The 14,596-nt window shown below is 47.8% G+C and overlaps 1 protein-coding gene across 1 annotated transcript; it reads right to left on the bottom strand.

Annotated features, from left to right (window-relative positions):
• Nucleotides 1–1,228: 1,228 nt before the first annotated feature.
• BIRC5 (baculoviral IAP repeat containing 5) lies at nt 1,229–9,607 on the bottom strand. The gene is made up of 4 exons (XM_021680818.2): nt 9,432–9,607; nt 8,940–9,049; nt 7,257–7,374; nt 1,229–1,850 (listed from the first exon to the last, which is right to left on the bottom strand). The coding sequence occupies exons 1-4, from the start codon at nt 9,540–9,542 to the stop codon at nt 1,761–1,763; spliced, it is 429 nt and encodes a 142-aa protein (XP_021536493.1). The 5' UTR covers nt 9,543–9,607; the 3' UTR covers nt 1,229–1,760.
• Nucleotides 9,608–14,596: the final 4,989 nt, after the last annotated feature.

The raw sequence follows: 14,596 nt of genomic DNA, 5'->3' as shown, positions 1-14,596 counted from the left end.
TGAGCTGGCCTCGGGGAGGGGACGGGGAGAATGTCAATGAGCGCGGGGGGGGGGGGGGGGGGGGGGGGGGGGTAGCAGCAATGGAGAGACAGCCAATCGAGGCTGACAGATCACCCGCTGCAGCCCACCAAGTCCCCAGAGCTCGGAGTTAAGTATTTAAAAAGGATTCAGGCCGCTGCTTTGCTGTCAGGGAGGGTGCCACCGGCGAGTGCCGACGGCTCCCGAGGGCTAACGCTGCAGCAAGCTCATAAGCGACGGTTTTTGCTATTTCCTGCTCCCCTGTCTCCAAACCCACCTAAGGCTCACGCGGATTTCCCCAATGACTTAGAACGGCTTTGTGCTCACTGTAATTGTAGTTTGTGCCGTGCTGTGAAGTAATAATTCAAACAAAATAAGAAAGCGACATTGCAGAGCCTGAGGAGAAGCTGAGGACTCTGTCTTAAGTCCCCCCGTGCACCTACACAGAAACCAGCTGAGGTGGTACAGTTGTATGACCCGTGTTACAGACGAGGAAACCACAGGTCAGAGGCAACAAGCGTGGGGCCCCAGCCGCCAGGTTTATTACCACTGTTCTAACTGACATCACGGAAATCTATGATCCCGTAAGACTGCAAACAATATAAACAAGTTATCTATAAAAAAGTTTCCTCCAAAAGGCATTTCCAATCCACTTTTTACATTAATTGATCCCTCTGTCCTCCTTAGGGGGCTTCACATCAGAAAGACAGGTGCCTTATCAGCCACCTAACCCACGTCACGAAAGGGAAGTAGCGGTCTGCAGAGTACTGGGAACGGGAAGACCAGGAATTCCTTCCATGGGTCTCTCATCCCAGCCCTGCCTGCCCCATCTGTGTCACAGCTCATTCAGAGAAGGGAGCCAGGCCTCTGGAAAACGCACTGTCTGGCATTAAGGACCTTCTCATTGTCTGTTTTAGAGAAATGTCACAACCTTGCCATGTGCCTGTGGTGCATGCCAGAGGTGACAGATCTTCAACTGACCTCCAAGCAAGAGGCTGGCTTTACTGTCAAGACATCAGGCCTCCTCCACCCCCCCGCCATTCGGGCTTCAGTCCCGGAAGGGCTCTGGCACACCTGGGAGCCCGAGGCAGCCTGGGGTTGGCTTCTGCTAGCTCCCCCTGTGAAGATTCCAAAATGACGAGACAGGCAGGGAAGGCCCCTCCCACACACAGCAGCTCAGGGCTCTGGCAGGGATGGCATTTTGTGTGATCTGCTCTGGAGGGAAGGAGGGGATCTGCTCTGGACGGGGTAGAAGGACGGCCGCAGGACTTGTAGATAGCCCGGCGAGATAATACAGAGTAGCAGGAACACAAGAAATGCACACCCTAAATTCAGAATATTAGACAGATAAAATCTAAAATGGTATCCTTAATTCTCTATTTGTCCAGTCACAACAGACCTATGATTACATTCGGGCATCAAATCTCAGGCTCCACAGCGGGCCGTCGACCTGAAGCCCCGGTGCTTCACTGTGGAAGGGCTCTGCCCACGAGAACACGCTTCTCACCTTCTCACCCTGGCAAGTCCAGGAACCAATGGCGCAAAAACTACCAAGGAAAAATGAGAGAATCGGTTACTGGACTTAGCAGCACCAGCTGCACAAACAGAAGCAGCCTCTGGTACCACGTTCAAGAAAAAACCAAAAGTATAGCTTAAATATTCTAATTTCAAATCGTGGACGTTCTCCTTCCCTGAGGCGCTGGGAAAGGGTCAGGCCGGGAGCAGTGCGCTCGGCAGAGGCCTCACTCCACCGCAGTCAGCTGCTCGATGGCACAGCGCACTCTCTTGGCCGCCTCTTCGAATTCTTTCTGCTTACTGTTGGTTTCCTTTGCCTGGAAATAAAGAAGAGGTGCGTGAAACTGAACGAGAGCTTCCCAATCACACCCTGTAGATAAGATCAACGTGGAAAAAACAAGGCAACATCTATTGAGCACCTAAATAAATCGGGTGCTGTGCTCGGGTGGAGACCCCCAGCTATTTGGGGTGAATATCCTGGCTCAACTCAGGGGCCTCCCACTTCAGCTACATCCTAATAATTATAAAAGAAGACACTTCTGCAATGTTTGTGTGTCCCAGACACCGTTTCACCTGCTTTACACACACGAACGGCTTTATTGCTCGGCATCCCTGTGGGGCAGATGCCACTGCAGTCTCTATTCCACAGTGAGGAAACCAAGGCCCAGAGTGGCGTCCAGGTGGCCCAGCTAGCTAGTCTGTGGCACAGTCCTGCTCTCAACCGCCACCCACACTGCTTCTGAAGCTCCCCCAGTTCAAGTCCAGAGCCCCCCTCTTGTCCACGTAGAGACACTGCCGAGCCTCAGCTTTCTCCTGAAATAGAAGATTCTTTGGCTTCCCGGGGCTCCCTGAACCTACCTTCTGACCTGTTCATTCTGCCCAACGCTCTCCAGAAGGACAAATGCCGGATCGCGTCAGCAGATCCAAGAACCTCTCTCCCTACCCTCACGTGTGTTCTCCTTGATTTCTCTGACACTAAAAAGCTAACAGGCCTTTATCAGGCTAAATTTGTTTTCTAATTAGAAGCTAACTTTCAAAAATTACTTTTCATTATGTATGTTTGTGTATCTTAATTTTGCCGCCATGTATAAGGCTTACTTAAAATTATTAATTAAAAGAAAAATTAATTTAAAAAATAAGAAATTGACATGAAAAAGAGAACACAGCACCTGACAGTTAAGGGTGTGCCCTGTAACGGACAACTCTGCAGCTCGAGAGCCTCGTCTTTACAGATATGGAAAGATGACTGTGCTTTTTTTTTTTCTTTTTCTTTTTAAGTAATCTGTATACCCGCCATGGGGCTTGAACTCACAACCATGAGATCAAGAGTTGCATGCTCCACCAACTGAGCCAGCCAGGGGCCCTGACCATGGCCTTTTAAAATATATTTTTTATTTACTTTTTTCTTCTCTTTCAAAAAAGTCTAAAATTAAATAAGCCCCAATGTACACAGGCTGTAATTTAACCACCACAACATGGAGGTCAACAATTCCAATTTATACATTTTTTTAAAGATTTATTTATTTTAGAAAGAGAGCATGCACACACGCGTGCAGGAGGAGGGGCAGAGGGAGAGGGAGAAAGAAAATCCCAAGCAGACTCTCAGCTGAGCACAGAGCCCAACTCGGGGCTCGATCCCACAACCGTGAGATCATGACCTGAGCCAAAAACAAGAGCCAGACACTCAACCGACTGAGCCACCCAGGCGCCCCTATGTTTTCTTAAAAAAGGTGGATTGAAGCAAAACTCAGAAACTCATGGGGCACCACCTGGGTGGCTCAGTCAGTTAAGCATCTGACTCTTAATTTCAGCTCAGGACGTGATCTCAGGGTCACGAGATTGAGCCCTTCGTCCAGTTCCATGCTCAGCGAGGATTCTGCTTGGGATTCTCCCTCTTCCTCTGCCCCTCCCATTCTCTCTCTAAAACAAACAAATAAATCTTTAAAAAAAAATCAGAAACTATTAAAAACATAAAATGCCTGCGTACCTCAGTCATTAAGCGTCTACCTTCGGCTTCGGTCATGATCCAAGGGTCCTGGGATGGAGCCCTGCACTGGGCTCCCTGATCAGCGGGAAGCCTGCTTCTCCCTCTCCTGCTCCCCCTGCTTGTGTTCCTGCTCTCGCTATCTCTCTGTTGAATAAATAAAATCTTAAAATAATAATAATAATAATGATAATACAAAGGGGCGCCCGGGTGGCTCCGTTGGTTGAGCAACTGCCTTCGGCTCAGGTCATGATCCTGGAGTCCCGGGATCGAGTCCCGCATCAGGCTCCCTGCTCAGCTTCTCCCTCTGACCCTCCCCGCTCTCATGTGCTCTCTCTCTCATTCTCTCTCTCAAATAAATAAATAAAATCTTTAAAAAACAAACAAACCATAAAACGCACTAAGCAAAAGTTTGCCATCTGGAGCTTAGGACTCTTCTTCCTTCCTCTCGAGCTTCATCTTAGCCTCATTGCTAGTGTCTACAAACTCAAGTCTGACAGAGGTTTCTCTGCTTGCTCCCGTATCAAGTTCAGCCCCTGAATTGATTTGTTTTCTCGCTGGTTCTAATTTACTTTGTTTTCTCAAAAGGCAGAGGTAGTGCTGCAGCCCCAAGAAGAGCCACTGAGCGGGCAGCGCGCTCCCAGGTTAGACCCCTAAAAGGCTGGCTGCCCAGCAGGGACACCCCAGGGCCCCAGGTGGGCTGCTCCATCAGCGATCCTGTCACACGGACTAGCAGCAGCACCTCCCACGTAAGTCTGGGGCCTCAGAAACCCACAGCATCACAGCAAACACCTGTTCCTTGTCTCCAGTATCTGCATAGCCAACACAATTATTTCATCTCGTTCTTTTTAACGAACGTCCAATAAACGACTACCTTAAACTACGCACTGCAATCACATAGCTGACTTAATAGTTTAAAATACCAGGCCCCGACCTTATTTACCCCTACCGAACAGACAAGGTTTGTGTGCCAGCCCACCCCCAGGAGTGAGGTGCCGTAGACTGCCCATGGGGCTCCAGGACGAAGCACACAGACCTCTGGTTATGCCGGTTCCCAGACATGACCATCCACTCACATGGCCAAGTGCATGGGCACACAAGGGGACCTGACTTACATACTAGTGATAAATTATTTGCAGCAAATCTCACAATCAGCTGGTACTCTAGAACAGCATGTCCAACAGAACCTTTTGCAATGACAGAACTATTCCATTATCTGCAGGGCGCAGCACGGCAGCAACCAGACATGCACAGCCACTGGGCACGTAAGACGCTCTCTGTGTGACCGGAGCACGCAAATCTGCACTCTACAGAATCTTCGTCATAAAAGCCACTCGTGGCTGATGGCCACAGAGGGGGAGAGCACAGCTCTACGACATCGTAACAGTATAGTTGAGAGCCACGGGCTTACAAAAACTTCGCTGTTGTTTAAGTTGTATAAACCAATTAAGGAAAGTATGAACAGCTTACACTTTTTATTCTTCTTTAAAATACAGAAATTTAAAAATTATCTGGAAGGAGACACAATAAACAGTCCATGGTGGTCACCCTTAGCATAGAGGTGGAGCTTTTGATTCTTCCTTCTGGAAGCTTATATTGTTTGTTTTGTAATTAAACAAAGTAATAGAAACAAAGGCATCGTTTTAAAGTATCCTGTATTCTGGGGTGCCTGGGTGGCTCAGTCGGTTAAATGTCTACCTTCAGCTCAGGTCATGATCCCGGGGTCCTGGGATCACGACCTGAGCCGAAGGCAGACGCTTAACGACTAAGCCACCCAGGCGCCCTTAAATAAGAATCTTTTAAAAAAATAACGTATCCTGTATTCTGACTTGGGGAGAACAGAAACAGCTGTACAACGAAAGCAAAACATTTTTTTCCTATCCCCCACTTTTCTCCCTTCTTGCCTGTTCACCCTGGTCTGGTGTGGCCCCACTGCTGTTCCCGAAGATGATGGTGACCTGGTGAGCGAGCGTCTCCTGGTGGGCTTCCTGCTTCAGTGAATCCCTTCTCCCCATAGGCCACCTGACTCTGCCTATCAGACCAAGGGGCCTTGGAGCACTGGGTCACTCACTGTCTTGGAGCTGTGCTGTCACAACCACGTTTCCTCTTTGTTACAACCACCTAACATCCTTTGTCTTTTTCAGCGCTCTACAGTTTGGTTTCAGCCTCTCCCTGGGCTACACATTAATCTTCCTCCTGCTCGCTGGGGCACAGCTTTCTCATGACTGTCCCCTAAGTAAACAGGCTGGTCTCTCACCTAGAATGGGCTTAGTAAACTGTGGCCTGTGGGACATATGGCCTATTTTCATACATTGGGCTACGAATGGTTTTCACATTTTTAAACAGTTGTGAAAACAAAAAAACCCCCAAAGAATAATATCTAACAGAGGGCACCTGGGTGGCTCAGTCGGTTGAGTGTCTGCCTTCGGCTTGGGTCATGATCCCAGGGTCCTGGGATCGAGTCCCGCATCAGACTCCCTGCTCAGCAGGGAGTCTGCTTCTCCTTCTCCCTCTGCCCCTTCCCTCTGCTCACGCTCTCTCACTCTCTCAAATAAATAAATAAAATCTTAAAAAAAAAAATAATACCTAACAGAAACCATGAGGCCCATGAAGGCTAAAATATTTACTATCTGTGGCACTTCATGGAGGGTGTGCTGACGCCTGACCTAGGAGGCTCTCCCTGGCCCACTTCGTGCTTCCAACACTGCAGTCCCCCAGACCCCCATTGCGTAAATGCTCTTCCACAACTCGCTATACTGACCGCCAATTTCTTCCCTTTTCCTAACAAAAAATTTGGTCTTCAGTGTTTCTACTATATCAGGCAGAACTATTTCATAATCATCTCAAAAAGAACATAAATTTTCAACCAGAAAAGGATCTCAGAAACCACGGGGATCTGCCCTCCACGTGCAACCAGGACTGGCCTAAACTCACAGAGCCCACGAATGGCGGGGGCAGAACTAGGATGTCAACTCCCAGCCCAGCGCTTTGCTACAATGATATTAAACACCCAAACATTTATTCTCTGTAACACCGCCATACTTAACAAATAAAAATAGAGGATGTCCAGCTAAATTTGAACTTCATAAAAACGAGTAACTTTTTTAGTATACATCCATACAAAACGTGAGCTATACTAATAAATTATTCCCCATGTACCTGAAATTCAGATTTAACTGGGAGCCCTGATTTTCTCTACAGCCCAGGCTGCTTGGTACCCACCTCGTTGTGGACCCACAGCCTCACCCCTCCTCTCTCCCGATAACCCAGGATGCCTGTCCACAGGTCAAAGTTCACCTGCAGAAATCCCAAGGTCCAGTTGGACTGTGCCTCTTTTTCCCAATACCCATAATGCCCTTTCCCCGATATGTTACTATGTGCCCCCAAACCCTCTGTCCCCACCATGCTCACACATGAACACACACTATGTAAATGGCCTCCCACAAAGACTGTCACTGAAGGCTGGGCACCAGCCTAACCATCACCGCTCCACCACCAGAGGTACCTCACACTAAACACGTCCTCCAGGAGGGAACACGTTTTTCTCTGACTGCACAACCCCAAGACCACATTCCAGGACAGACGCTTTTCTGTCCTTTATATCCTCACATATCCATCTGAGGGGCTTAAAAATGCGTACTGAGGAAAACTAATCCCCTCCAATACAAGGGGCGGGGAACTCAGTGCTACAGAAGCTCAACAGGGTTTGCCCTTGGTTCTTACTCCCGATAATACATACGATTTTGTTCTTGGCTCTTTCTTTGTCCAGTTTCAAAAATTCACTGAGGGTTAATTCTTCAAACTGCTTCTTTACAGAAAGGAAAGCACAACCAGATGAATGCTTTTTATGCTCCTCTCTAGAAAAATCAATACAGGAGCATGTCAACAGAGAAAAGTCAGGTAAAGGGAGAAAAACAACAGTTTGTCAGCAACACCCAGCACCCTGGCTCACAAACATGCCTTCCTCTGCTTCGTGAAGTACACAGAACCAGTGCTAGGTCCCAGGGCACACTCCCACACAGCCCATCTCTGCCCCCTGCCCTCTCTCTGGACGTCTCCCCACCATGCTTGGGGCTGATGTATTTTATCTGGAGTCCTTCAGCAATTAGCAGGAAACATGTCACGTGGTATGTAAGTGCAGAGGTAGCACACTTCAAATCCCTCTAAAATCCTCAAGGAAGGAACTGTCTGAAGTAATCTCATTTCACTGGAACTGTTACAGAATCTGTTTGCTGGGTCCCAGTAAGGGCATCGCTGGCCAGGCTTCTCCAGTGAACTCCCCAGCCTCATTCTCTGCATTGGGAATTATCCCTGCAAATAGCGGACAGCAGTGTGAGCAGAACAGTACTGGAATGAACACACAGCCATACAGAGTCCAAAAGGACAGCCCCTAGGAACTACCATCTGAATATATTCTAGCACCTAGAAATTCACTCCCAAGAATACAACGGGTACTTTCCCAGTGATCCCCGGTATGAGCACCATGCCATCCTAGTCAAGAATGGGTCATAAGGGGGGCGCCCGGGTGGCTCAGTCGTTAGGCATCTGCCTTCAGCTCAGGTCATGATTCCAGCGTCCTGGGATCGAGCCCCGCATCGGGCTCCCTGCTCCGCGGGAAGCCTGCTTCTCCCTCTCCCTCTGCCTGCTGCTCCCCCTGCTTTGTGCTCTCTCCCCCTCTGTCAAGTAAATAAATAAAATCTTTAAAAAAAAAAAAAAGGGTCATAAGAGCAAACATGTTAGAGAAAACAACAACTCTCTTCTGGCCAAGAACAGACAACTTGGGTAATTCTCTATAGGAAAATATTAACATATGGCAGCAATTGGGTCTGACAGGGGAAAAAAGATGAGAAAAGAAAGTGGTGTCACATACAAAAAGACAGCCATCAGGGTCTGGACATACACACAGAACTAAAAAAACAAAAAAACAAAAACAAAAAACACAACCAAAAACAAATCTAGATGCCTTAAAGAACAAAACCTGAAACAACACAAGCATTCCATTTAAGAGAGTATTTTCTCTGGTGTGTGAGTGACAGCTCAATAAAGCTTTAGATGTGAAGACTCTAAAACAAGGAAAGCACCTGGACACCCCCAGGTCACCACAGGATCTGCGCCTGAATTCGGCCAGACCTGAAGGGCGTCAAGGACAGTCCTGCAAGAATGAGCCTTTCTTCAGCATCCACTGGAGGACGTCTGGCCAAATCGGGTTTAAAAAGGTTGAAAGCACCACCAGGGCACCAACACAAAGAGATTCATCCATTTGCAATAACTGTTTGGGGCACAAAACGAACTCGGAAAGCCACGGCTGCATCACTAAGTGTCTTGGAAATTCAGATAGTTTTCGCAGGCCCAGCTCAAAACAGGAGCCGGGATGCAGCCGGGGCAACCTGGAAGCCCAGCGAGGCTGGCCTGGGGGACTTACATAGGGTCATCATCTGGCTCCCAGCCTTCCAGCTCCTTGAAGCAGAAGAAACACTGGGCCAAGTCGGGCTCGTTCTCAGTGGGACAGTGGATAAAGCCGGCCTCGGCCATCTGCAAGGGAGAGCTGAGGCTCAGGCCCCGGCGGAGGCGCTCCAGGGTCCCAGGAGCCCGTAGCGGGAGGGGTAGCCCCGGCCGGGATCCCACAGACGGAGGGGTCGCCCGGGGCCCGGGGCCCGGGAGCGCAGAGGGAGGGGTTTCCCGGGGCTGCCATCCCACAGCTGGAGGGGTCTCCCGGGGCCGAAAGCCCACAGAGGGAGGGGTCGCCCCGGGGTCTGGGAGCCCACAGAGGGAGGGGTCGCTCAGGATTCGGGAACCCACAGAGGGAGGGGTTTCACGGCGCCGAAAGCCCACAGCCGGAGGGGGTCACCCCGGGGCCGCGTCAGGGCTCTGGGGAAGGGCGGGCCTGGGGCCCAGGGAGGCCGCGCGGTCTCACCCGCTCCGGGGTGCAGGCGCAGCCCTCCAAGAACGGCCAGTTCTTGAACGTAGAGATGCGGTGGTCCTTGAGGTAGAGCTGCCAGGCAGGGGGCAACGACGAAGCGCCCATCCCGCCGACACAGCCGCAGAGCGCCGACCTGATTCAAATCCGGCGGTTGGCTGCCGCCGCGGAGCATGTCGGGAACGCGCTGCCGCAGAGCGCGCCGCCCGCGGCTTTCTGGGAAGGCTGGGCGGCGCGGGGCGTGCTGGGAGTTGTAGTCCTCCCGCCGTGCGGCGCAGCTACTCGCGATGTGCAGAGCGGCCCATGCCGCGCGCTGGCCCTTTCCCACACTTAGCGTTTCTCCCATTGCTTGCAAAGACCGGTGGGAAGAGGGATTGAGGATGCTCTGACGTTCCCGTGATGGGTTCAAGGAGTGGCCACTGTCGAACACATATGTGTTAAGTCTGTGCTCATTAAACACTCCCCTTTTTCCGTAAGATTTTGTAACAGATATTTAATTCATAGATCAGCTTTTGGCTCTATCCAATCTTACCAATAACAGCTTCTGCCCTTTTGATCCTTCTGCATTATTTGTACCAAGTTCCTACTGTCTGGAGTCAAATGTTTAACATCTAAATGTAGTAGCTAAAAAAAACCCTGAGGCTTATATCAGTGTTAGCCGTTGTTAAATTAATTTTGTTCATTTCTACCAGTTACAGTCTTTATGAATTGGGTAAGCTGTTAGCTCGCAATTATTGTAATTGACAAGCAAATTGGGAGCCATTTTGTGAAACAGTAGGGAGGGAAAATGAGAGAGAAAAACACATAGACAAAGAAAGAGCCACCCCAGAGATGGGAGGGAGGCAGGCTGTGTTGCTCTCTGGGTTGCTAAATTCTCTGGGTCAAAGGTCTCCCTGGTTAACCTGAACAGGGGACTGCCTTGAGAGTTCTTGTCTTCTCACAACACTGAGCGACCACAGATGTTTTGATCTTTGCCTCTGTGAGAATGCAGAACAGCACGTGCTTGTTTTAACTTGCATCTCTCAGATTAAAATACTGATCATCTCAACTCTGTTGCTTTTATCTTGCTTGTGAATTGCCCATTGGTGTCTTTACCCACTTGGCTCTTAGGATACTGACATTTTTCCTATTGCCTGGTGAGTCTTTATTCAGAAGGCACTTAACCTCATTTGTCATGTCCTCCTGGCCCTTGACTCCAGTTTGTTGTCTTTTGACTTTGTGGCATATTTTTTTCTTGCAGAAGTTTTTAATTTTTTTTTAAAGATTTATTTATTTGACAGAGACAGACACAGTGAGAGAGGGAACACAAGGAGGGGGAGTGGGAGAGGGAGAAGCAGGCTTCCCGCAGAGCAGGGAGCCCGATGTGGGGCTCGATCCCAGGACGCTGGCATCATGACCTGAGCCAAAGGCAGACGCTTAACGAACTGAGCCCCCGGGCGCCACAGAATTTTTTTATTTTTATGCAGTTATATTTATCAGTCTTTTTCTTCCCCTGACTTTTGGTGTTTTAAGTGTGTTTTTTGGTTTTGTTTTGTTTTTCTTAGTAATCACTACACCCAACGTGGGGCTCGAACTCACTACCCCCATATCAAGAACCACATGCTTTTTGGATTGAGTCAGCCAGGCGCCCCTGACTTTTGTTTTCTATTTCTGGTTGGCTTCTTTTGTTTTGTTCCACTCTGAGATGACTTATAAAAGATATTCATTGAAGATTCCTTTTGGTTTTGGTGTTCATTGTTAAAATCTTGATCCTTTCAGAAGTATATCGATAGAAAGGTGCATGTGGAAAGGGCTCAGGTTTCTTTGCCAAGATCTGGCCAGTTGACCCCACACTGTTTGGTAAGCAGCTTTGAACAAAGGCAGGTTTGAAACACCACTTTTATCACTTAGCAAACTCCCCTTATCACTTAGCAAACTCCCCTATGTGCTGGGACCCATCTCTGGGATCCAACCCAGCCTCAGGTCTGCCTGTGGGTCTGTCTGCCTATTCCTGCTCCAGCTGGATTCTTTTACAGGTGAATAAAAGGAGACCCAGGGTCGCTGGTAGAAGTCCGGAAAGGACAGGGAGTGAAACCAACTCCAGGAACAGAGCCCTGAGCAGCTCCCAGGTGCTAGGCAAGCAAAGAGGACCGAGATAGGTCCCCACCTGCTCCACCAAGTCAGAAAGGATAATTCTAGAGGGCTTCGATGCCACACAAAAGCCTCAGGAAAGCTTGAAAGACTACTAAAGGACAGAGAAGGACATTAACTCTAAGTCCCTGAGGGCATCGCTGACCACCCAGACCTGGGTGTCCAGGAGGGCGGGGGTGGGGTGGGGGCAATGACAAACATAGGGGAGAACAGGGAAGGACAGGGAGGATGGGTGGGGCTGACCCCAGGGCAAACGCCCCCCTTCTCTCCTCGAAGTGGTGTCCCAGCAACAGGCAAATCCTGCAGCCTACGGGGAAATCTGTGTCTCTTCCATCTGCGTCAGGAACAGGGTGTTCTGAGGTCACTTCCCGAGATGCAGGGGTGGCTGAGTGGCGCCTCTCACATCCGCAGGCCAGAAATAAGAAGACTTCTCGGTGCTCCAGCCCCACGTGGGCTGCTGGCTTCTATTCTTTTAATGTCACAACATTTTGGAAACAACTTTTTTAATTAAGTAGGCTCCACGCCCAACATGGAGCTTAAACTCATGACCTTGAGATTAAGAATCCCATGCTCTACCACGCTCTACTGACTGAGCAAGCCAGGTGCCTCTGGAAACTTTTTATTGTATCATTTTATTATTTTTTTTTAAGGATTTTATTTTTAAGTAATCTTTACACCTGACCAGAGGCTTGAATTTACAACCCTGAGATAAAGAGTTGCATGGTCTACTGACTAAGCCAGCCAGGTGCCCCTTTATTGTATTATTTTAAATTATAGAAAGTTTGCAAGAATAGTACAAGGAATACTCCTGTATACTCTATCCAGATTTTCTGTTTACATGTTGCCCATACACACACATATATGTATATGTATATGTATATATATATAGAGAGAGAATATATATATAGTATGTGTATATATGTATATTTTTTACCTGAGCAATTTAAGAGTAAGGTGAAAGCATTATCCCTCTTTACCCCTAAATACTTCATCTTTCATATAACCACAGCACAATTGTTAAAATCAGGAAATTTAACATTAATAGTTATCTATATAATGAGCTTATACAACTCAACACCAAAGAAAAACAACTGTTTGACTAAAAATTGGGCAGTGGACCTGAATAGACGTTTTTCCAAAGAAGACACACAGATGGCCAACAGACACATGAAAAGATGCTGAGCATCACTCATCATCAGAGAAATACGAATTAGAGCCACAATGAGATATCACCTCACACCTGTCAGAATGTCTAAAATAAAAAAGCACAAAATATAGCCAGTGTTGGAGAGGATGCGGAGAAACAGGATCGCTTGTGCACTGTTGGTGGGAATGCAGACTGGTGCAGCCACTGTGGAAGACAGTATGGAGTGTCCTCAAAAAATTAAAATAGAAATACGTATGATCTAGCAATTCCACTATTGGGTATTTATCCAAAGAAAATGAAAACAATCATTTCGAAAAGATGCATGCACCCCGATGTTTATTGCAGCATGATTTACAATAGCCAAGATATGGAAGCAGCTCAAGTGTCCACTGACTGATGAAGGGATAAAGAAGATGTGATATATACACACAATGAAATATTACTCAGCCATAGAAAGGATGAGATCTTGCTATTTGTGACAACATGGATGGACGGAGAGGGTATTATGCTAAGTAAAATAAGTCCAACAGAGAACGACAAAAGCGTAAGATTCCACTCATATGTGGAGTTTAAGAAACAAAACAAATGAGGGGAAAAAAGTGACAAATGAAAAAGCCAGGCTCTTAAATACAGAACACAAACTGGTGGTGGCTAGAGGGCAGGTGGGTGGGGGGATGAGCGAAATAGATAAGGGGGATTAAGAGCACTCTCATCGAGATGAACACTGGGAGCAAGGTACACACTTGCTGAACCCTAACATTGTACTCCTGAAACAGAACACTGTTATGTTAATTATATTTGAATAAAAAAAGAAATCATGATGCCATTTTTTTAAAAGATTTATTTATTTATTTGAGAGAGCGAGAATGAGAGAGAGAGTACATGAGAGGGGGAAGGGTTAGAGGGAGAAGCAGACTCCCTGCCGAGCAGGGAGCCCGATGCGGGACTCGATCCCGGGACTCCAGGATCATGACCTGAGCCAAAGGCAGTCGCTTAACCAACTGAGCCACCCAGGCGCCCCTATGACGCCATTTTTAAAAAGCCATAAAAATAGTTATTCAGTCCACAGTGTATTTATTATAAGTTGCACATTAAATTAAAATGTTTATTTATTTTTAAAGATTACATTTATTTATTTGACAGAGAGAGCACAATCAGGGTGAGTGGTGGGCAGAAGGAGAAGCTGACTCCCCACAGAGCAGAGAGCCCAAGGTGGGGCTCGATCCTATGACCCTGAGATCATGACCTGAGCAGAAGGCAAATACTTACTGAGCCACCCAAGTGCCACCCTGTATCTTTTTTTTTTTTTTTAAGATTTGAGAAAGAGAGAGACAGAGTGCATGAGTCAGGGGAGGGACAGAGGGAGAGAGAGAAGGCTGAGCGCAGAGCCCTACTCAAGGCTGGATTTCACGACCCTGAAATCATGACCCTCACGACCTGAGCCAAAACCGAGAGTCAGATGCTTAACCTACTGAGCCACCCAAGTGCCCCGTTTATGTATTCTTTTTTTTAATGAAAATAGGATCACAAGGGGGCGAACACATTTTTGTTCTGTCTTTTGCTTACTTTAAGGCATTTGGCCTTAACAGGGCATAACCTAAGGGGGCAATTCTCCACCTAGGTGTGGTGAAGGCTTGGGTTTCCCCCACCAGCAGCTGCGAGATGTCTCATTCGGAATTTGTTGCAAATGTTAGATCAAGTCCTACAGTTTGTGAGTCATTTCCTTTGAAGATCTGGAATAAATTCAAGTTACATCTATAATATCACTCTCATTTGCCTGCATCCTGAAAGCTTTTTGAATATTTTAGCACTTCAGATCACATACTACATTTAAATATTCATTATCTTCTTAGCCTGAGAGTCAAAGAACACAGATAAAGCAAAC

This window comes from Neomonachus schauinslandi, chromosome 15 (genome assembly GCF_002201575.2).
Source record: "Neomonachus schauinslandi chromosome 15, ASM220157v2, whole genome shotgun sequence".
Classification (NCBI taxonomy): domain Eukaryota; kingdom Metazoa; phylum Chordata; class Mammalia; order Carnivora; family Phocidae; genus Neomonachus; species Neomonachus schauinslandi.
Note: the sequence above shows the minus strand (reverse complement) of the source record. Positions and strands in the feature narration are given on the sequence as shown.